The following is a 22,134-nucleotide window of genomic DNA, read 5'->3' as shown; positions in this document are numbered from 1 at the left end:
GACATCTGGGCTGCTTGCATTCTGAGATGAGAAGGAAAGATTGATTTTTTCTAGTCACCCATATATATATATATATATATATATATATGAGATAGATAATATATATATATATATGTGATATATATGTGTGTGTGTGTGTGTGTGTGTGACATGAAAGTAGGAGCAAAACTGTCTAGAGGAGCAAAAGAAATTAATTGGAGGTGGGAGGGAAGAGAAAAGGGAAGTTGGGAGGGTATCGGAGATAATATTCTTAAAGTACATTATCTACTTGTATGAAAATGCCCCTGTGTAACTCAGTACCATGGATAATGAATATAAAAAATGAGAAAAATATTTTAAAAATTGCCTTCCGTGCACACTTGTGCACACATGAAGATATAGCCAATATAGCAAAATGTCAATAAATGGCAAATTCAGATGACATAGTACAGGTATTTGATGTATTTCTACTTTTCTGTTAGTTTGATATTTCTTACAATAAAATATTATGGCAAAGAAACTAAGTGTGAATTTTGTGAAGTTGCCACTGAGAATTTGAATTTGGTCATCAACAGAGTTCAGCCATTTTTAAAAAACACGAAAAGCAATGGAGCAATGGAGTCTCAGAGGAAGATAAGTATATCCCAGTATAACTTAGAGATGAGATATATCCACTCGCCTGAAAGTCAGAAGCCCACCTTCAGGGGCTACAACATGCCGACACTCAGTTTAAACATGAGTCCTAAGTCCTATGTGGCTCACTTTAGCACCTAGAACACTGGGGTCTTGCTCTTCAGGGTACTCACTGAAGCTCGAGAGCCTTAGCAACCAGAGTCAAACTGCCATGAAGGGGCTAGTCCCTGGCCCCTGCTCCTGTCTTCTGCTTCTAGTAGGAACACCAGAGGAATCTGGTTCTGTCTGCTTATTCCTGTGATGTAGACATGCCTCTCCCCTGGGGGAATAGCATTTGATAGTCAGCAGGGAGGCTGGACAGTAGGACTGAGGTGCAATCAAGGTGGACAGGTGCAAGGGTAAAAGAGCTGTAGGGTCAGGTGCTCAGCAGAGGTGAAAAGAAAGCTCAGGAAGATGGTCCTAGGGTTCTGAGCAGCAGGAGCAGCTGAGGTCCAGAGAGGTGGGTGGGGCTTGGGAGGAGTATGCTCCTCCCCGGCCACATGGTGTCAAGATTGTCCTTGGTAAGGTGGTTTCTACAAATGTATATATCAAAAAATTGTTTGTAATAAGCAGCAGAGAAAAGGACCCGGATGTTCACACAACAAAGAAAGGAAAACACTGCTGGGCAAGTATAGACTATAGCAGCGTCCTCCTCACACAAGAACTGACAAGTCAAAGGTTTCCCATCTACTGACCTTTCCTTGGAATAGCCGGTATGTAAATTTGTACCGTCTGCTTATCCCAGAAGTAGATCTCTTTCACAAGAAAATCGGAGGGTGTAGGCTTCTCAGAGAACCTAGGAGATAAACACCAAGCAGTGAGGAAGCACTTTTCTTGTCTTTTTATATTTTAGTTATGTGCTTGTCACAGATAGCCTCTGTTCTGGAAACAGGTAACAGGAGCAGAAAAGAACCTATGTGCTTCTTCCTCTGGTACCATTTAGTTTCTTTAAAAACCCTATACAATGCTTTCAGCCTTATATCTGTAAAAGCAAAACAAAACCAAAACCCAAAAACCTTCAGTATTAGACAAGAATCCTAACCAGCACTATTTGTAGGACCAGAACAATCAGCTGGCTGCATGCAGAGGAGCAGCACACACATACACTTATCTGTACTAATGCTTTGCATAATGTGTCAGAAGAGTAGGGAATTGGCAGTTCACTTCGCCAACAGAGTCAAGCCAACTGAGATTTGGCTGTGTATAGTCTTTCTGTAGAGCACTAGAGTTACATTCACATGTGCTCCTGAGTCGTCTCCCCTCGGCTGAGGGACTCACCTGACTTAGCAGGTGCAGTAGAACAGCTTGCCTTTCTGCCCAAACTCATGGCGACTCAGAAGACAGAAAAGACCCAGTGCCTGCCTCTCCAAGAAGACTTGGCCCACCCCTACCTGCCACATACTCCAGACTAGTAACTTCCAGTAGCATCTTCCACATAATTTCCAAAGAATCTCTAACAGCCTTTCTACATAATTTAGTCACTAAACGGGGCCCATCTAATTCTGTGTACTCAACATTTTTGAGAACGAATTAATTTATTGAGACTCTTTAGATATATAAAATAGAATCTATTTTCTTCCTTTGGTTAAAAAAAAAGAAAGTGAGGAAGCGAGGAAGGCAGGAAAACTAGAAGAAAACTGATTTAAGTCTATATTATGGGATAATTAGAGTCTAAAGGGGTTGTACACAGTATTACTGAAAACTCAGGCATTTCTCATTCCAATTAACGGGCAGCAATCCAAGTTTTTAAAAGTATGGAAGTTAATTATCTAAACACACACACACACACACACACACACACACATAATTTCTTCTCACATTATTCCTTTAAACCCATAGTTGAATTCCCTGTGTGTTCACAAAGCTCAGTAGGGGTGCTCCATCTTGCTGAGCCTTACTTTACCCTAGTTGTCACCCTCCTGCACCTTACTAGCAGCATGATGGGAAAGGCTCTTGTGACAGGCTCGGAGAATTCAATGCATATCTGTAGAGATTCCTGGGGGTTTTCAGAAAGCCCAACGAACCGGTGGAGATTCACCTCATCCCGAAGCAAGGTAAACATGGTTGTATTTCTCTTGGGCTGTCGTTGGAAAGAAAACAAATTAAGCAAAAATTTTCTCTGGAAAAGTAAATGCGTTAAAAATCATCTGGCCCAGCCTAAACCAAGCAGAGGCAGCACCACAGTTCTCCTTACGGGGTGGTCTTCCTCCCCAAACTCCACGGTCACAGGTGTCTCCAGTCGTCCTCTTCGGATAGGCTTTCTGCTGGAACAGCTGTAGAGCATGAGGCTGAGGACACCACCCACCTTGGGGAACAAAGGTCATCTCAGAAAATGCGGCCAACAGTTGACTGAAGGAGAAAAGCAGGAAGTGGCATGATGCTGCGGTTCCAGCCCAGATAGTCAGGGCCACCAGAAACAGTTTCGTTCATTAGGGTGGCAGCATTTGGAGTAGGAATTTAGTGCTGCTTTTATGTTACTCATACTAAAATGATACATTTTTCATTTGTAAGAGCTCATAACAAAAAGACATATCTGGGCTGGGAGTGGTGGCGCATGTTTTTAGTTCCAGCACCAGGGAGGCAGAGGCAGGCAGATCTCTGTGAGTTCAAGACCAGCCAGGACTACATAGTGATACTTTGCCTCAAAAAACAAACATATCTGTTTATTGTAGGTAGCTGGGAAGGCTTGCCCACAATCTGTTGTTCTGAGAAACACATTTGGGGCAATGCTATCTAGACTTTTCCATGAACTGGGTGCATACTGGGAAAACTGCAATAGTCTTTGCACTTTTTGCAAAAACTCTTCTAAAGCCCCTAAAACTCCCCTATGGTCTTATGTTTAACTGGCAAATTATAATTCATTAAAATGACTAGTGAACTATCTATCACTATGTTGAAGAGTTAGGTTCATTTCTATATGAATTATCATAAATAATGTTATTTTGAATAAATAAAATATCTTGCTGTGAACAAATAATTTATCTTTAAATGCAATGACCGGACCAAGTTTTTACTGACAAAGTGCTTTCGTAAAGCCCTGATTCTATCACTACATGGCCACAACTGCTGTACTTTGTAAGATAAAAGTTGATTTGCTATTTCTTTATCATTTTTAGAATGAATTATTTTCATATGCTGGTTACCCATTTCTAGTTTCCTAAATAAACAAGTAAATGTGTTATGAGCATTTTTTAACCAAAATAATATGTACATCAGTAATGTTGATCTCCATCCGTTAAACATGGAGTAGGTACCCCAAAAGCCCAGTAGTTGAGCTGGGATGCAGAGGATGCAGAGAACTTAAGGGAACAATGCTACTTGCCCTTTCTGACCCAGACCATCCGTGGTACAGGAGCACCTACGGTGTCTGAACGCAGAACCTCAGGTTAAAGTTCAAAAAGCTGTGAAGTATCTGGGATGATCCTTCTTGACTTCCCTACCCCCAACCAGGCTCAGCCCACATATGCCTTGGTAAGCGTGGAGGAAGACTGTTCCAGTGGAGCCTCTTATGCTTTGTTCGGATTGAACTCTGCCTTGGTTTTAGAAACAAGGAAACTGCTCATAGCATAATTGCTCCACCACATGCTCTAGCCCTGTGCTCCCTGATACAGACTAGAAAGACCCATGGTAAGTGCTGGATGGGTCCACTTATCCAGAGACTTCTGGAGAAACTTGCAAAGACAAAAGACCAAAACTAAAACCAGAAATTCCCATCATTTAACAATCAGACTGTGATTACTTAGTGCCTTACCTCAGTGATTTGTGATGTCTTATACAAACACCTAGAGCCTATTGGGCCATGGCACCTTACCCCAAATGACCGGTCTCAAAAAAGACAACTTGTATTGGAAAGTGTACTAATGAACAAGACAGTGAGATACTTACCTGTCTATTCAGAAATGGACCCCATATAAATGGCCCATGAGATAAGACCAAGTATGTCCCCCTCCAAGAAGGAGCTCCCCTTCCTGTCTGCTGAGCAACCCCACTCTGGGACTCACCCACTGTGTCTTTTGAGGTATGGATTAATACATCTTCTCTTTCTCTGTATGGCCTTGTCTTTGGAAAATACATTTACTACCTGCTTGTCGCTAGCCTTCTAGAGGCACCTTGGATGCACCAAAACTGATCTTCACCCACTTCAAAGTAGCCCTTCTTTTGAAACTTAAACAATGGGCAAACATGTCAACCTAATCTCCTTTTTTGCTATAGAAAACCAATCACTGAACATTTGAAATAGCCATTATAAGTTGTGGTGGTCTCCTCCTGTACCTGCCCTGGGGATCGGCCCCCCGGGTAAGGGTTCTCCGTGAAGAACATGAGTTGGCTGATGTAGCACTGGCCCTGTGTTTCTTCTTGAGCAGAACTGTGCCAGGCCAGGTCACCAGGTAAATGCACCCGGACACAGCCCAGGTTCTGGACTGAACTCTGAAGGGTACGATGGATAAGAGTCCAGGACTCCATCTGCTCAGTGCTCATGTGAAACCGATGCTTGGGGTTCAAAGGGAGACAGGCCTGTAACACAGATCGTGGAAAAGAGGATGCTTACAAGGAAAATGAGAAAACTGACCGCAGAGCAGGCAAGGTGAAACAGCACTGATAAAAGGCCACCCAAAGTCAGGTGGACTCAGAAAAATGTCGATAGTAAAACACGAAGGGCAAATACCACCAAAGCACATGTGGTTTTCTTCGGTTTTGGTATACCCTTCTGTGATATGATATTCATTTTTAAATAACTGCTGTGCTTCTTGGTGCTTCCTAGTCCACCAGAAGAGCTTTCACTAACTTGACTACTTTTATTTTTTTATTATTTTTATTTTATGTGTATGTGTGTATTGCCTGCATGTTGGTATGTGCAGCTGTGTCACGCAATGACTGTGGAGAACAGAAGAGACTGTTGGATCCCCTGGAACTGGAGTTATGGACAATTGTTAGCTGTCATGTGGGTGCTGGGATTTGAATCTGGGTCTTCTGCAAGAACAGTCAGTGTTCTTAACCACTGAGCCATCTCTCCAGCCCTACTTGACTACTTTTAAAACCTGAAAGTCAGTGGTATGTTGTGGCACACACCTTGAAACCCAGTGCTCAAGAGGCAGAGGCAGGCGAATCTTTGTGAGATCGAGCGAAACCTAGAAAGTTCCAGGTCATCTGGCATTACAGGGAGACCCTGTCTCAAAACGAATGAATTAATTTATTAATAAAACTTGACTATCAGTTGGTGTAGCACAGGCCTAAGGGTTTAGTATGAGGTCAGACACAAGACACATTCACGTGTACACATGAAGGGTTATGGCAACTGCTAGGTTCAAATATAAATATGGTGTTTATTTGCTTTATAACTTCCAAAGTATTTCAGCATATATCAGTTAAATCAATCAGCAACTTTGGGTGGAAGGGGTGGCAGAAAGGAGGAAAGGAGAGAAAAACCTGTCTGCTAACTAGCTCCTTCCTCAAACCACTGACATTTTATGAGATGGAAAAAACAAAACAAAACAAAAAAACACCCTCAGAAATAGTTTCCCAAAGTCACTGAAGCAGGAATAAATGAAACAAATGTTTATATTTTTAGAAACCATAGATAAAACAGGGTTGCTTTTAAAGTTAATGTCTGTGAGCAATCACTTGTGTGACTTCACATCATTCTGTAGGAAACAGAAGGTGCTTCCCAAATCCCAAATGAAAACTACCAATATGGCCACACTACACTACTACCACAAAACATTTAAAATTCAAGACAAACATCTCCAAATGCTGAACTCCCCACCAAAACCAGAACTATAGTTCTTCAGGAACTCATTCTAATTTGGGTTGTGAAAACTGATTATAAACATAGGCTAACAGCTAGACATGGTGGTGCATGCCTTTAATCCCAGCCCTCAGGAGGCAGAGGCAGGTGGATCTCTGTGAGATCAAGGCCATTCTTGGTCTATATAGCAAATTCCAGGCCAGCTGGGGCTACAGGGAGACTCTGCCTTAAAAAGACAAAACAAAACAAAATAAAACCATAAAAACAAAAACTGGGTTGATCTGTGAGATAGGGGAACAGCTATGGTACTGTCAGTTGTGATGTCTGTGTATGTGTGTGTGTGTGTGTGTGTGTGTGTGTGTGTGTGTTGTATGTGCTAGAGGTGGAATGGAGGGCCTTTCCAAAAACACATTCTGCTGCTGAGTTGCAGCCCAGGCCTGTGGCTGCATTTTATGAAGTGTTGAGCATCTTACTAGTAATGCCTCTGAGATGAGCTTCATTGCTTCTTCTTGTAGATAGTCCTCATTTCTCATTTTCCCTTGTTTGGCGGCTTCCCAGACTCCAGAGATGAGAAGGACAAGTTCAAGACTGAGGTTTCTGTTGACCACAAACCTTCCAGAGAGCTGGCCTTGAGCAAGGAACAGCCGGATGTACTTGAAGATGCACATCGCACTCATAAAGCTCAACTACATGAAAAGAGGCAACAGAGATAAAATGCTTCCTGGAACTGATCCACAGACTCTTGCTTCTTTATTTTTATTAGGAGTTGAAATGATTCAACACAGGGTCAAGAGTGGACTCTAGTCCATGTTTGGTGTTAGATGATGACTGGACAACTTTCCCAGCAACAATTTGTTCATCTGATGTTCATATTCTCCACCCATAAAATGACCAATGAAAAAAATAGCCCAGGTGCTTTAAGATGCTATATGGGTTGACTCTTAAAATCCACTTCACAAATGCTTTGATATATTGGCCCCTACCTTCCTCTATAGCTTTCTTTACCACTCATGTATGTTCTGTGCCCTGGCCATACTGAACTCTTACTGTCCTCCAATAACAGACTTCTTGACGTCATGAAGACTCCTCTACCTGAAATGCTTTGGCCTTCTCTTTGCCCAGCAAAATTCTCCCTTTCTGCCTTTCTCTTTTGAAATCTTCACTATGCATCATTTCCAAACATCTTCAGAGACGGTAGGATAGTGGCCTATGTACCTATCGCCCACCTTCAACAGTTAACTTTCACTGGCGAGACCTTCAGAAATGTAAATATATTAATTTCTTTGAGAATTTCATACATCCATACAATGCATTTTTATCATATTCACTCCTTATTCCTCTCCTTACTCCAAGATCCACTCTGCATTTCCCCACCCATCCCATCTTTGTGTCCTCTTTTTAAAATAACCTACTAGGTACAATTTGTGCTGTCCATTTACTCATGGGCATGGGGCCATCCACTGGGGCATGGTGGACACACCTGGGACCATACCCTTACAGAAAACTGACTCTTCTTGCCCCCAAAGTCATTAACTGTCTATAACTCCTCAGCTCTGGGTGGGAACTCATGATCCCCTCCCCACTCCAAGAAACATTTGCTCTTGCATTTTCTTATTCAGATTTCTAGAATTCAATGCAAAATCAATATCACATATCATTTTTAATCATGGATGCTTTAGTATGCGCATTGATAGGTAAGGACTCATAGTGCTCAGCATGCTTTTACCATGTCTAACACAGTCACAGCTCTATCCTAAGCCTTGTAAAACCATCTTCTAACATACACTGAAGTTAGCTGAATCATTGCCTGTGTTTCTATAGAACTGTCATTGTCCTAATTATGGGGCTTAGCATATTTATAGAATGATATCTCTTTCCACATTTAATTTCATTCATTAGTGCCTAAAAGATGGAAATTAATATTTCCTTCTTGGTTTTTAGCAGCTCCTAGTAATTGCTAAATAAGTATGTGATGAAATAGAGAATGTTTTATTTTCTGGTAGTCATGCTTATTTAACCAAAATGTGGCTTAGAAGCATGTTTTAAATTAAAGTTCTCCCACAAACAATAAAATTAAGCTAGCTTAGAAGGTACATTATTTGTGTATTCATGTAGTCTCTCTCTCTCTCTCTCTCTCTCTCTCTGTTGTATGCATGTTTAAGGAAGTGATGCCTGGGCATCATCCATAATACTTAATTTTGCTCCTGGGTGAGCAGAGGTGTCCTCTGGGATTGGTAGCATGGAGACCCTCAGGGACTTTGACAGGAGCAATTTCAGCATTAAGGATGATGCAAACCCGATGCAACAATAGCTAAGGTGCAGGCAAGAGAGAGACAGCAGGCAAGTCCAGGCATCACCTCCCCAATGTTCTGTTATAAAGAGATGCCTAGAATGAGGGCAGCTAGAAGAGATATCTAAAGATATTTAAAGTAATGAGTGAGATTCTTAGCCTGCCTAGGATCATCAAGAAGAGAGATAAATGGGAGAAGCTACAGAGTGCAGTCAACTTAAGGAGATAAGCCATGGAGAACAATGTGACAGAGGCAGGACCCCCACCAGGAGCCATTTAACCTAGGCCACAAAGGCTACCAGTCACACAGGCTGGAATGAGCTGCTACAGGGTGGCAGTGGATGGGTTCCTGAGCACAAACCGAGAGAGGATGCTTGTTGAGAGAGAGGAATCCTATTTTACGGTGACAAGGTATGAAGAAAGATATGTCTGAAGTTAGGTTTTCTGATTGGTGGCAGTGAATGACTCGCATGGGTTCTTCTGCCATCTCTTGAAGAACAGCACAGTAAAGACATCTATTGAAGGGTTCTGAAGAGTGTTGGAGTTTGAGAAGCTAGATGTGACCACAGAAAAATCCAAACATCCAAAACCATGCACCAATAATGAACAATTCACCATCAAAGTGATTCAAGCCATGGAGAACACTTGTTTTTGCTTTTTCCTACTGCTATTTCTGTATGAAGAAAAGAAGTTCTTTAGCTATGATTTGAGGTAGATAATGCTATTCATATGAATACTTAGCAGAAAGTCGTGTCTCTAATCTCAGTGTCAAAACATAACTCTGGACGGTATAATTTTTCAAGACCTGATCATAGTTCTCATAATTATGCAAAAATAAGAAAAATACACTTGGAAAGATTTAGCACTTACCTTATTTTGGATGCTTATGAGGTCTCTCAATAGCCAAATAGAATCCATCATTGCCTCCTAAGCAGCAGAATCAAAAGAGAGAAGAAAGTTACCTTATTAGTTTAACTGCAGCTTGCTTCTGAAGAAATAGAGCAGGCATGTTTTTCTGTTAAGAGACTTCCTAGAGGTTAGTCTTTCCCTAGCAGGACCATGACCTTGGTCTTAAAGTTTCTTTTCAGTCCAGCATGTCTCCTCTGCTGTGCCTCTGGCCAACCTCACCAGACCCTATTGGGGAACTGACACAAAGAGGGTGAGATAAAGAGGCAGAACTAAATGGAGCTTTGAAAGGGGTCGGGGGAAAATGGCAGAGGAAAGAAAACAGTTAGTTTAGTGAAGCATCTTGTAGATGGAGCAGATGTGTTCTTTGTAGATGTGAATGTTTTCTAGTGACCATTAAAAGGCATAGTAAGGCAGATTTGCAGAAAGGTTGTGAGGAAGTAACCTTTGAGTCTATGATCATTCTTTTAAAATTGCTCAAAATCTTGTATCACTCTGCCTACGGTTGTTAACAGAAGAAAAACCAGACTTCTGCGGTTTTCACTTACAAGAACACTAGAATTATCTGTGATGATAATTGACTTGTATCACTTTCTCCATCATAAACCAGAAGCATTCATAGGAGCCAGGCTGCCGAACAGCTGGTCTCCTTTCTTGCTGGGGCTTTACAATCATGACCCCCTGCTGAGGAGCCAATTGTTAGAGGTCCTGCTACTTGGCACAGGGTTACAGATGCTGACCTGGCCCTATTCTGGGCCATACCTGATCTGTAAAAGGTAATTGGCATGCTGACGAAATCAATGCATCCTGTATTTGTGACCATAGGCCACATGAGGTGTTTCTGCTCTCCTTGGCCAAACGATTCAGAATTCCAGTGACCATGGTTATGTAGTTCCTGATTTCCATGTAACTTCCCATCAGCTGGAGAGTAGACAGGTTTCTCAAGCTGGAATGATACCTGAAAGAAACCCAAGAGTTGCTGTGGTTATTTGAAGACATTGTAATGAAACTTTTTACTCTGCCAAGGGTGGAATGGAATTTGTTCTTCAGTGGGTCAGAACAGAAGGAGAATGACATAAGGGAGAGTTGGTCTAAACACACAAGCAGACATACCAAAGTCCTGCATGGAAAATCACCTTTGACTAGAACTGGAAAAAACACAAGACACAAACTGATACCAATTCAGTAGCATCATGACAAGGGAAGGACTGTGCCCTGAGCCGAAGACAGTCTGCTCAGTCGGCCGAAGTAGTGAAGGATGCAAACTGATACCAATTCAGTAGCATCATGACAAGGGAAGGACTGTGCCCTGAGCCGAAGACAGTCTGCTCAGTCGGCCGAAGTAGTGAAGGATGCAAACTGATACCAATTCAGTAGCATCATGACAAGGGAAGGACTGTGCCCTGAGCCGAAGACAGTCTGCTCAGTCGGCCAAAGTAGTGAAGGATGCAAACTGATACCAATTCAGTAGCATCATGACAAGGGAAGGACTGTGCCCTGAGCCGAAGACAGTCTGCTCAGTCGGCCGAAGTAGTGAAGGATGCAACAGTTGAAAATTCACAGTGATGCAGGGCACAGTCTCATGCCTTTAATCCCAGCACTCGGAAGGCAGGGGCAGGCGAATCTACAGGGAGACTCTGTCTCAAAAAGATCAATCAATCGTCAATCAATCAATCAATCAATCAATCACAAAAATAAAAAATTCACAGTGCCCAGACCCAAAATAGAATGAAAATATGCATCGTATTTGTGGTTGGATATAAAATCTGACTTCAGATTTCAATAATTGCGGATTTTACTTATTTTTAAATGGCATGATTCACTTATTTGTACCTGGATGTCTTGGAAAGAGTTCTGTGCACTAAGTCAAGGCCGCTTCCAGCCCTCACTCTACAAATGCCTTTGCCATATGATCTAAAGATACCACTTGACTGAATAATGGGGCCTTAATTTCTAAAGATAAAACAAATCCCAATGAACTACAAATTCTGGATGGGCACCAAACCATGCTTACTCTAGCACACATTTGATGTATAAATAACTAAAGAACATAGGAAGCCGGGCTATGGATAAAAACAGAAACAAATCTGGGCAGAAGATGCACAGACCGTGCAACATGGGGAAACTTCACAGACGGAGTCTTCTTAAAATCAATAAACATGCAGACAAAACACCAAGCAAACAACAAGGAAATAAGCCCTGGGAAAAGAGCCCATACCCAGAGAACCTATAAAGGACCTTGCACATAGTGTTTATAAGGAACTCCTTCAGTTCAATCATAAAAAGATAATCAACCAAATTAAAAACAGGTCAAGTATGTGAATAGTATATCTCCAGGGGAGGTAATCATAGCCCATGGAAAGCTGCTCCACATCAGCAATCAGTAGGGGAATGCAGGTCAAACCCGAGTGGCACACTACTTCACACCTGGGAGAATGGATATATAAAACAGATCAAGTGACGGGGAGGCTTAGGATGGAGGAAACAGCAGCTGATGGGAATACTGAAAGGCACAGCCACTTTGGAGAGATGCTAAGCTAGAGTGTCATACACCCAGGGATTCTACTCTTAGTTATCTGCTCCTGAGAAATGAAAACACACATCCACACAAAGGCACACAAAGAAATGTCTGTAATAGCTTGGCTTGCCGTAGACAAAATATAGGTTATGTCACATGTTGATCAATCAGTGAATGAGTAAATAAAGTGTGGTAAGTCCACACAATAAATATTATTCAACAAAAAAGAATGAAATCCTGATAAATGCCACACCATGGAAAAAAATCAATAATATTCAGACACTAAATGAAGAAACTTGCTAAAGGCTTTGCAAGCTCCATTGACGTGAAATTCCTAGAACAGACAAGTCTTCAGACACAAAGTGGATTTTTGTTTTGGAGGCTTGGAAGTAGAAGTCTGAGGATGCAGAGTAACTGCTGACTAGTACAGAGGTTCTAGTACATTTGAAAACCAAAATGTTCCCAAACGGGACTACAGCAAAGGTCACAGCTCAGTAAGTGTGAAAACCCAAAGAATCACACACTTTTAGCAGATGACCTATACAATATGCAATTTACACCTCAATAAAACTAAGGAGCTGCAGAGGTGACTCAGTGCTTGGGGTACTTGCCGCTCTTCCAGATGACTCAAATTTGGCTCCCAGCACCATGTAGGGTGGCTCACAACCACCTATAACTCTAGCTCCCAGGATTCAACACCCTATTTCAACACCCTGTCTGACCTCCACGGCCACCAGCACTCATGTGGCATGTGTACACACACACACACACACACATACACGCACACACCAAATAAATCTTAAAAGACTAAAAAGCTGGTTAAAAATAAAAGGAGAAAGTACTTTACAGATTCTGAAGCACGTGTATGCCATGCAAGTAGGTTAACAGGTTTGTTGTGGGATGCCCACTTTGAAAAGACCAATTACTGTTTTTAAAGTATATCTCTTCATCATCTCTTGAGGAAATCCAAGTTCTGCTGTCTGTGTGGTATCATGTTACTTACAGGTCCTCATCAGGGCAGTCGTTTCCATGGTAACGGGGTAGCACAGTCACTACTGCAGTGCATGGCTGCACCTTAGAGCCTTGGCCATCTGTGATCTCAGTAGAAATGATGACTGTGAAGGAAAATGACAGAGGAGGGTCATCCTGGTCACATGACTGTAGAGATGCATCTTCACACACTGGGAGCAGCTGAATGGTGCAGGTGACGGGCGGGGAGTGACTGGTAAAACTCAGGGATGAAACTGCAATCTGTTTGTTTTCCCTCATACATTACCTTCAGTGAGGATATCAACAAATCAGTAAATAGAATTTCTGTTAAGCAAAACTGAACTAGGATGGGAATGGCTTGTTTACAGGGAATACAGCAAAAGGCAAGGCACGAGAGAAGACCTTGAGGGTATTCTGCCCCTCTGGGAGATCTCATACTTCAACCTAAGATTTGAGCACCAAAGTAAGTTAATGAGTACTCAACAGACAGGGAGATAGGAAGGTTCACAGAGGGCAGATAGGCAGAACCCACCACGATGTGCTGCAGAAGACAGAGAGATAAGTCATCCATTCCCAACAGCATGATGAACAAGACCATCTCTACCCCCGACCCCCAACATCTCCTGGTTCACCAATAGGGAGTGCTAGGATAGGACAAAAAGGCCATAGGGTGTCCAGAGAGTGTAATCTAGACTCTGCAATGGACCATTAGGGGTTGGTGTCATATTTTAAATTGTTCCTAAATGATGAAGGCAAATTTGACAGGAAAAAGTAAAGAATTCTGATGGGAGGTTTGCATGAAAATATATGTATCTCACAAGACATGGTTATTTGAGGCATCTAGGAATCCCTTCCTATAATAAAGTCCCAGAGGCGTGATAAGAAGGCCTGCAGAAGAACTTCAGGTTTGGACATTGGCTTCAGGCACATCGTGTGTACCACACAGGAAGACCAGCACACAAGTGTGCCCTGGGAGTCTATGTAATAGTCTCAACCTGGAACCTAGTAAATTAAGTAAATTAAATGAAGTAAATTAAGTTTGGAAACTTAATTTGGTGGCCTGTGTTTCTTGGGATGTGGGCCCTGGACATCTGACTCACAATTACTAGGAAGCTCAAATTCTGGGTTCTGCCTTTTCCCCGAGATTCTGGGTCAATAGTTACTATGTGAACCCCTGGAAGTACCAGTTTTAATAAGCACCTCCTCTGTAGATAAAGTTCTGTGAATCAAGAGAAAGAATGTGAAAAGGGGGTAAATTTTAGGTAAGATTTTACTTAATTTGTTTATTTTTTTATATAGACCGGGCTGTCTCTGAACTCACAGATATTCACAGGGACCAGGTATAATAATAGTGACAGTTACCAGCAAACATCACACTTGTGAAGGATTTGTGCAGCAATAACTGACATTGCTCCAGGCCTGGGACCTAAGATTTGATTCTATAAAGTTAGCTCAGGATATCCTTTCTTTCAACAGTCCCTGACTCAAGGCCTTCATTTTGGGCATCTGTCCAGCCTTGTGGTCCATGGATGCCTAGTGGACAGAGGTTATCATGTCCCTATATGCAGCTCCCAGGTAAGGGGCATGCCAGGTGCTGATACAAGTGATGTCATAAGAAGAGTCTTACTGAAGTTGGGCCTCCTTATCCAAGGCATATCCTATTTCAACCCAGCTCTTAGAGTGGCCTCTGGATTTATCTCTACCAGCAAGAAGTGGCTGTGCTTCGAATGAGCAGTCATAATGAGAAGACATTCCAGAAGACAGGTGAAGGCAATTTTAGTATTTAAGGATTTATGGATGAAAGACTCATGAAAGCCATCTTTATCTTCATGCAGCAATATCAACTGTTAGTCTGGTTGCTGATTTGAAGAAAACTCAATCTCAAATGCAAGTACAAAATAATCATTATGTCAATCAGAACATGATTACAAAGCTCACAAAAAAACATACTTGGAAAAGCTTGCTCAGATTGACTTGACCCTAGAATCAAATTAAAGTGCTACCATTTGGAGATGACAGACAGATAATTAGGAAGAAAGTATTCTGATTGAGCTTAAAGGAGAGTTGATGCCTAAGCACACCATTTAGCTAAACTATTTTATACTTTGGACTGAAATAATCCTAACCAGCCTAAATCAAAGATACTTCTAGATTAGTGTTTTTAAATTTTATTTATTCTTTTTATTTTATGTGTATGAGTGCATCATCTGGATATGTGTAAGTGTACCTTGTGTTGTGCACAGCCTGTGGAGGTCAGAAGAGGATATCCGATTCCCCTGGAACTGGAGTTATAGACAGTTGTTAGCTGCCATGTGGATGTTGGGAATCGAACCCAGGTCCTCTGAAAGAGCAGTCAGTGCTCTTAATTGATGAGCCAGCTCTCCAGCCCCTAGTTTAGTGATTTTCAACCCTGCCTACATGTTAGAAAACCAAAACCATCCCCAGAGACTCTCATTAACCAGACTGGGTTGTACATAACCCAACACTGTGTCAAACTGTTGCATTCCTCACATGCTCAGGTGAGGCCAAGCCTTGTGTGCTGGCTCAGAGGTGGGCAGGGCCTCAGGGACAGGGGTTGAGATAGAAAGCACCTGGCACCACCAGCTTCATGTTGGTTTTGGATTGCTACAGTTTGGACCTGGGATGTTTCCCAGAGACCCATGTGTTGAAGGTTTCGCTCTCAGCCTGTCATTGTTGTGAGTGAGTAGAACCTTTAAGAGGCAGAACATAGTGAGAGATCATCTGGTCACCGAGGAACATTCTAACAAAGGGATCAGAGACCTTGACTCCTCTCTTCTCTTTTTCCCACTCTTCTCCTTTTCATCTAATCATTAAATAAACAGGTCTCCTCCACACACCTCCACCATGATATAGTGTGCTTAATGTAGGCCCAGCGCAACAGGTTCAATCAACTATGGACTTGAAACATCCAAAATTCTGAGTTAAAATTACCTTTCCTCTTTACAAGAGGAAACTACCTGGGTGTGGTGGCACACGCCTTAATTCTAGCACTCTGGAGGCAGAGGCAGGCGGATCTCTGTGAGTTTGAGGCCTGACTGGTCTCCATAGCTGGGGCTACAGGGAGACCAAAAATACCAAAAAAATAAAAAATAAACCAAGAGGAAACTAAAAAGCTGATTTATTTCAGGGTTGGAGAGATGGCTCAGCAGCTAAGAGTACTTGCTGCTTTTTCAGAAGACCCAGGTGATGGCTCTCAACCACCTGTAAGTCTAGTTCCAGGGGATCCAATGCCCTCTTCTGGCCTCCCTGGAAACTTCATGCAAGTAGTGTACATACAGACAAGCTGGTAGACTCATATACACATAAATAAAAAAACACAAATAACCAGGAATGATGGTGTACGCTTTTAATCCCAGCACTCAGGAGGCAGAGGCAGGCAGATCTCTGTGAGTTCAAGGCCAGCCTGGTCTACATAGTGAGTTCCAGGCCAGCTGGGGCTACAGGGAGACCCTGTCTCAAAAAGACCAAAAAAAACAAAGCATAATTTTTTTTTTAAAAGCTCACGTTTGAAATGAGAAGTTGACTAACATGCTACTTGTTAACTCAATAATCTTTCTTCATATTTTATTTGGGGGGCAGGACTTGATTTGGTTTCATCTATAATACATTAAAAATTCATCAGACATGATATATTTTATTAGTAGGATAGGGATAGCTTGTTCTCATATATTTAAATAATGTATAAGAACATTCTTTGGCATTTATCATCTAGATTGTATTTCAATTAAAATTAAAGATACAAAAAAACTCAATTCAAGGCCAGGCAAGGTGGCACATGCCTTTAATCCCAGCCCTTGGGAGGCAGAGGCAGGCAAATCTCTATGAGTTCAAGGTCAGCCTGGTCTACATAGTGAGATCCAGGCCAGCTGGGGCTACAGGGAGATCTTGTCTCAAAACAAAACAAAACAACAACCCTCAACTCAGAGAGTGGAGAAATGGCTCAGTGGTCAAGAGCACTGGCAGCTCTTGTAGAGGACCCAAGTTCGGTTCCCAACACCTACATGACAGCTCACAACTATCCTTAATTCCAGTTCCAGAATATCTGATACCCTCTTCTGGCCTCGATGGGCATTGCATGCATGGATGCACTTACATACATGCAGGTAAAAGATTCATACACACAAAATAAAAAAAAATTTAATTCGCTGATGATGTTTCCAATGTTCTTTCTTCATATAAAGGCAGGTAACTGACCTCAACTTACCAAAGTGAATAAATTATTTTAATTTTTAGTGAGTTTTAATAATTTGTGGTTTTGGAAACTAGTAGACAATGTTTGGAGTGATAAGTAGACATAGCCCTGAGGCCCTGAGACTTACCTTTGTAATTGTCTGAGGTCTCACCAGCTGGCAATGAAAAGTAATAGTGGGTATCTTGTCCACGATACAGGCTATGTGAGGAAGCATTTCCTATCCAGTAACGAAATTCATAATGAAAGTCCTATGATCCGATCCATGGGAACAAAAAACAAGACAGTGAATACACTGTGAGTGGCCTCACAACAAACACCACATCTTTGCCTTTGTGGTCACTGTGGTCATATTCTGGAGTCATATCTGTGTTTTTGTGTCATCTTCTATGTACATCACAGGAGAGAGGCCTCCCTGCCCTGAGGGAAGATACGTCCTGTTGCCCAAAAGACTTCTTGCATAAAGTAGGATTTCCCCACTCAGGTCAACTGGCTCCTTAACAGTTGTGAATCAGAGGCTTGCAGCCCTTCACAGCAACTGTAGCCTTGTTGTATCTCATCTTTCTGCTGCTCGGCATGATACATCTATGAGCGACAGGTGGGGTGGTGAGACACACTGTGCTGGGAGCTGATGTCACTGGAACTGAGCCCTGAGAGAAAGCTTGGATTTGGACCCTCTGTACTTGTGGGCTGGATTCAGAGAAGGAACGTGAGCAGAAAAAAAGATCAGGAACAGGAGGTATGCACAGCCAGAGGATGGTGACTGTACGGCTTACTGCTATGTCTACACCTGACCTCAAAGGAAGCCTTGGTCTCTACACCAGCATTCTCCTCTAATCCTCACAGGACCCAACAAGGCTTCTGCATTGCCCAAACTGGGTGTCAGAGACATGCCTTGGGGTTAGGGGTCATGGTCCTCAAGCTGAGTTACCCCCTACCTGTATGCTCAGAGATAACAGAGCCCCCTGCTCTGACCTTGAGGTGAAATCCTGTAAGGACCCTCTCCTTCTTTAGAGGGGGCTGCTTTGCTCCCTCTTACTAGTGGGGAAGACCTCATTCATGCAAGAGCAGCTTGCCCCCATTGCAAGGCAGGCCCAGCGCTTCCCAGGTAGGGACGGGGCCTTTCATTCATGCAACCCACCACGCACAGCACTCCTGTGACTTCTAAGAGCTGCAGCCATCTGTACTCTTCCAGGACAGATAAGGAAATGGCTGGGGGTGCCAACAACACAGTGGACAGTGACAGGATGACAGAGTATATGGGCTCCAGTGTGGGGGGAGGCTATGGGAGGGTGCCATTTGGGAAGTGGGTATATAGATGAGTAAGATTGTGTGGGATGTTGTGTTACCGAATATGTTAAACCTGTAACGAAATGCTTCTTCTAATCATGTAGTTATTAAAAATTTAAAAAAATTTACTTCATGTTAAATAGTAGAGGTGATAAACATTAGCAGTGTAATCTACCTGATGACTTTACATCCATGCTCAGGTACTAAGGATCCGAGCGTAACTGACTGTGACTACTTGTAATCAGATATATAGAGATTAAAGACACATGTGCAAACATGTAAGTGTTAGTAGCATTAAAAATGTAGGAAACACCATATTTTAAAATGAAACAGAGATCTTCTTTAAAGGGTCAAAAAACTCAATTTTAAATGTCTTACAGGGTTTATACTGAGTTCAATATTGTATGACTGTATTAATTCAACTGTGAGCCTAAAAATTTACAGCCACTTTTGAAAGAGAAGTATCCTTGCTCTGCAGTGTGTTACTGAATATGTTAAAGCTTTAATGAAATGCTTCTTCTAATCATGTGATTACTAAATTTTTAAAAATTAAAAAATATAATAAAAAATAAAATTTTTAAAAAATTGTCACATACCGGTTTCCCAGACATGCAGAAGACACTGAAGATGGTGTGTGCCTCCAAACCATGGTGGGGCTGCACCTGACAGGCCATGTCCTGTGGAGCTTTGTTGACCATTAAGTAGAGCTGAGCTTTGCCTAGTAAACCATGCTTTGAAGCTAAGAAAAAGACAGGATGGGGATTTTAGCCAGGACAGAGAACTACAGTGGAGAAGAGCAGGCATTCGAGAACTGTATGAATATATGTATTTCCCATCCTTAACTAGTGTCCAGAGTCGGCTGTAAACAGCCACCATGAGTCCTCCGAGCATACACAGCCCAGCAGGCAGAATTACTATTCTTCAGTGATTAAACACTGCGTTGTCTACGTTCTGCTTTACTAAACAGCCTACAACGGTCATTCTCATGCATCAATTTTTTAATCAGTATGTTTGTGGGGACAAATTACGGGTTAGAACTTTCTGTGCCACACGTTTAGAGTCCCTTATCAGGCCTTATCAGGCCTATGAGGATCATGCATATGGCCTATGCCAGGCTGGACTCTGCTTCTCTGCTTTTTATTTAACAGACACATCAACCTTGGATAATAGACCATCCAACACAAGTAAACTCCAAGAGAAGAGAGTGACTAATTTTGTCTTATTGATCAGCCAACCCCTGCAGAAAATGCAATTTGAGTTATGGGCCCTAGGGTAGGAATGATATACTAGGTTAGGAAAGGGACGTGGGGACAAGACTTCTTGGCCAAAATAACACAGGGAAAGACTGTCACATAGTAGCCTGTGTAATGGGAAGAGATGGAGGTTGTCAGAGAAGGTATGCGGGACAGAGTGATAGGCTTCTGAGCAGGACAGTTGCATCCTGGGCTCACCCTCTCAGGTGACAGAGGACACTGAACAGGACCTTGGGAGTCATAGGCAGGCTCTCAGGGATCTCCTGTACCAAGAAAGAACATGGCCTAAGTGAAAGCCTTTAGCTTGTCCCTTGGGTAAATTCCAGAGGCCAGAAAAAGAGAGCAACCAAGGGTAAGGGTGTTCACTGCAACAGGGCAGAAGCAGGGACCCATGGCTTAGTTTCTAAGTGTGACTGTGATGAAAAACTTTCACAGTTCCCCACACCAGCTCCAGTCTACAGCCTGACATACCTACAGAAGCTTGTAGAACGTATGTCTCACCACTGCTCAGTGAGTACGGCTTTATTGTCACAACTGGTCCCATGATACCTACAGAAGAGAAAGCAGCCACAGAGAAGTGCCAATCAGTGAGCTCTGAGTGGCAGAGAATAGCAGAGTCGCAGCAGGTCCCACCTGTGCTCCAAGGGTGCAGGCAAATGGTGCCTTGGTCACATGTTCTGTTCACAGTTGGGAACACCACCAGACTGTTGGTTATCAACTTTCTCTGAAGACCCCAGTTCCCATCTCCAGACCACCCCTACCCTACAAAAGCAGTGCTGAGGATGGACTAGTCATCCTCGGCTCAGAAATGATGCAGATTTCCTGAACAACAAGAGAATGCTGGCGAGATCTCATTTTATATGTTTACAGTAGGCTCAGCATTTCATTTTTCTATTTTACGAATTTATATATAAAATATGACTAAGGTATTTAAGTCCTTGAAAAATATTGATTATGAAAATTTCTTGACTTTTGCCCTGGTAACTGAGTTACTGCCTAAGCAAGGATATGCTGACCCCGTACAGCTAACCCTAAAATCAGGAGAGACCCAAGGGAAAGGAAGAAACCAATAAAAACTGTGTGAAATTCATAACTTCCCCAAGAAGATTATGGGGAGTGACCTATTCACATGTAGTACTTGGAAAATCAGAGACCTATCAGAGTAGACAAACCAATATGCCTGTGCCAGGGAAGACCGGTTAGATTCAGCTGCCCCACGGGGCCAGCTTCATTTGATCCATTCGTGTAAATGGCTCATCTACTCTATAGAAGATCACAGAGACAGGTGGATGCCTAGGTGTTTGGGTGCCACACAAACGTGCAGTTCCCCGCTGATCTGCAAACTGGGATTCCCAGAGGATAGCAAAAGCTAGATCCATCCTTAGGGAAGGAGCCATAGGCTGCTGTCTGCAGAGGGACAAACACCCAGAAAAGGTAGATGTCTCCAAAAACGGATCTTAGTAGATCTGTTAGTCTTAGTCTTAATATTAGTAATAGTAATATTAATAATATTAATGTCTTAATAAAGACTATTAATATTAATCTTAATAGTCTTTGGTTTTAAGACTCGTAAGAAATCCAAAAGGCTATGAATTGCAGGGTGCAAAGAACAGGTTCATACCTGATGAGGTATAGCCATAAAAGACAGCTGAACTGACCAGGGTCTTGGGCCAGTCAATCATGAGAGCTGGCTCTGCTCTGCCTGTGTGGAGGAAGGGGTCCAACAGATTGTCCCCATCGCTGGGTCTCGCCTCAGCATTCATGCTTGGTCCTGATCCCAGGAGGTTGGTACTGTTCCCTAAGAAGATAAATCAATGGCACGGGAGAAAAAAGGAAAGGTTATGATCTTCCTAAAGCATGGTGATTCAACGTTGATGCTAGTACTAATTTCTACAGTTTCTGGATCCTGCACATATAAAATGATGTTTTAGCAAGTACACATATTCAAGAGGTATGCTTTATTGTCTTAAAGTTTAGTGATCCAATAGCTTCTTTCTCCTTCCCTCCTTCCACAAATATCTGCTATGGCATCCAGGTCTATAGATCAGAGACAGTGTGAACCAGATCAAAAGAATTTTTGTGATCTGGAATGTTATAGTGAGAAGGTCAGAAAAAGTAATGCAAAGTCAGTCAATAATAAATGATGGAGAAAACACAAGAGATTCGAAGAGAAAGAGTGTGGGGAATGGAAGAGGACCTCTGTTAGAGAGGGTGGGCAAGGGCTTCATGGCTCAGTGACGATCTGGAGGAAGAGTTCCAGGGTGAGTAGAAAGCAAATGC

At 42.4% G+C, this 22,134-nt stretch overlaps 1 protein-coding gene across 1 annotated transcript in view; it reads right to left on the bottom strand.

Annotated features, from left to right (window-relative positions):
- Nucleotides 1–22,134, bottom strand: part of Pkd1l1 (polycystin 1 like 1, transient receptor potential channel interacting) — a 151,820-nt gene that overhangs the window by 71,911 nt on the left and 57,775 nt on the right. Inside the window, exons 15-26 of the mRNA XM_029567884.1 lie at nucleotides 21,476–21,652; nucleotides 20,326–20,403; nucleotides 19,198–19,340; nucleotides 17,442–17,562; nucleotides 13,115–13,226; nucleotides 10,356–10,551; nucleotides 9,558–9,614; nucleotides 6,871–7,083; nucleotides 4,924–5,166; nucleotides 2,834–2,956; nucleotides 2,577–2,725; nucleotides 1,347–1,447 (exon numbers count right to left, since the gene is read on the bottom strand). Of these exons, the coding sequence (XP_029423744.1) occupies nucleotides 1,347–1,447; nucleotides 2,577–2,725; nucleotides 2,834–2,956; nucleotides 4,924–5,166; nucleotides 6,871–7,083; nucleotides 9,558–9,614; nucleotides 10,356–10,551; nucleotides 13,115–13,226; nucleotides 17,442–17,562; nucleotides 19,198–19,340; nucleotides 20,326–20,403; nucleotides 21,476–21,652 (1,713 nt within the window). The remainder of the gene's footprint in view (nucleotides 1–1,346; nucleotides 1,448–2,576; nucleotides 2,726–2,833; nucleotides 2,957–4,923; nucleotides 5,167–6,870; nucleotides 7,084–9,557; nucleotides 9,615–10,355; nucleotides 10,552–13,114; nucleotides 13,227–17,441; nucleotides 17,563–19,197; nucleotides 19,341–20,325; nucleotides 20,404–21,475; nucleotides 21,653–22,134) is intronic.

The sequence above is a fragment of the Nannospalax galili genome, unplaced genomic scaffold (genome assembly GCF_000622305.1).
Source record: "Nannospalax galili isolate Female #2095 unplaced genomic scaffold, S.galili_v1.0 scaffold321, whole genome shotgun sequence".
Classification (NCBI taxonomy): domain Eukaryota; kingdom Metazoa; phylum Chordata; class Mammalia; order Rodentia; family Spalacidae; genus Nannospalax; species Nannospalax galili.
This window is presented reverse-complemented; position numbering and strand designations above follow the sequence as displayed.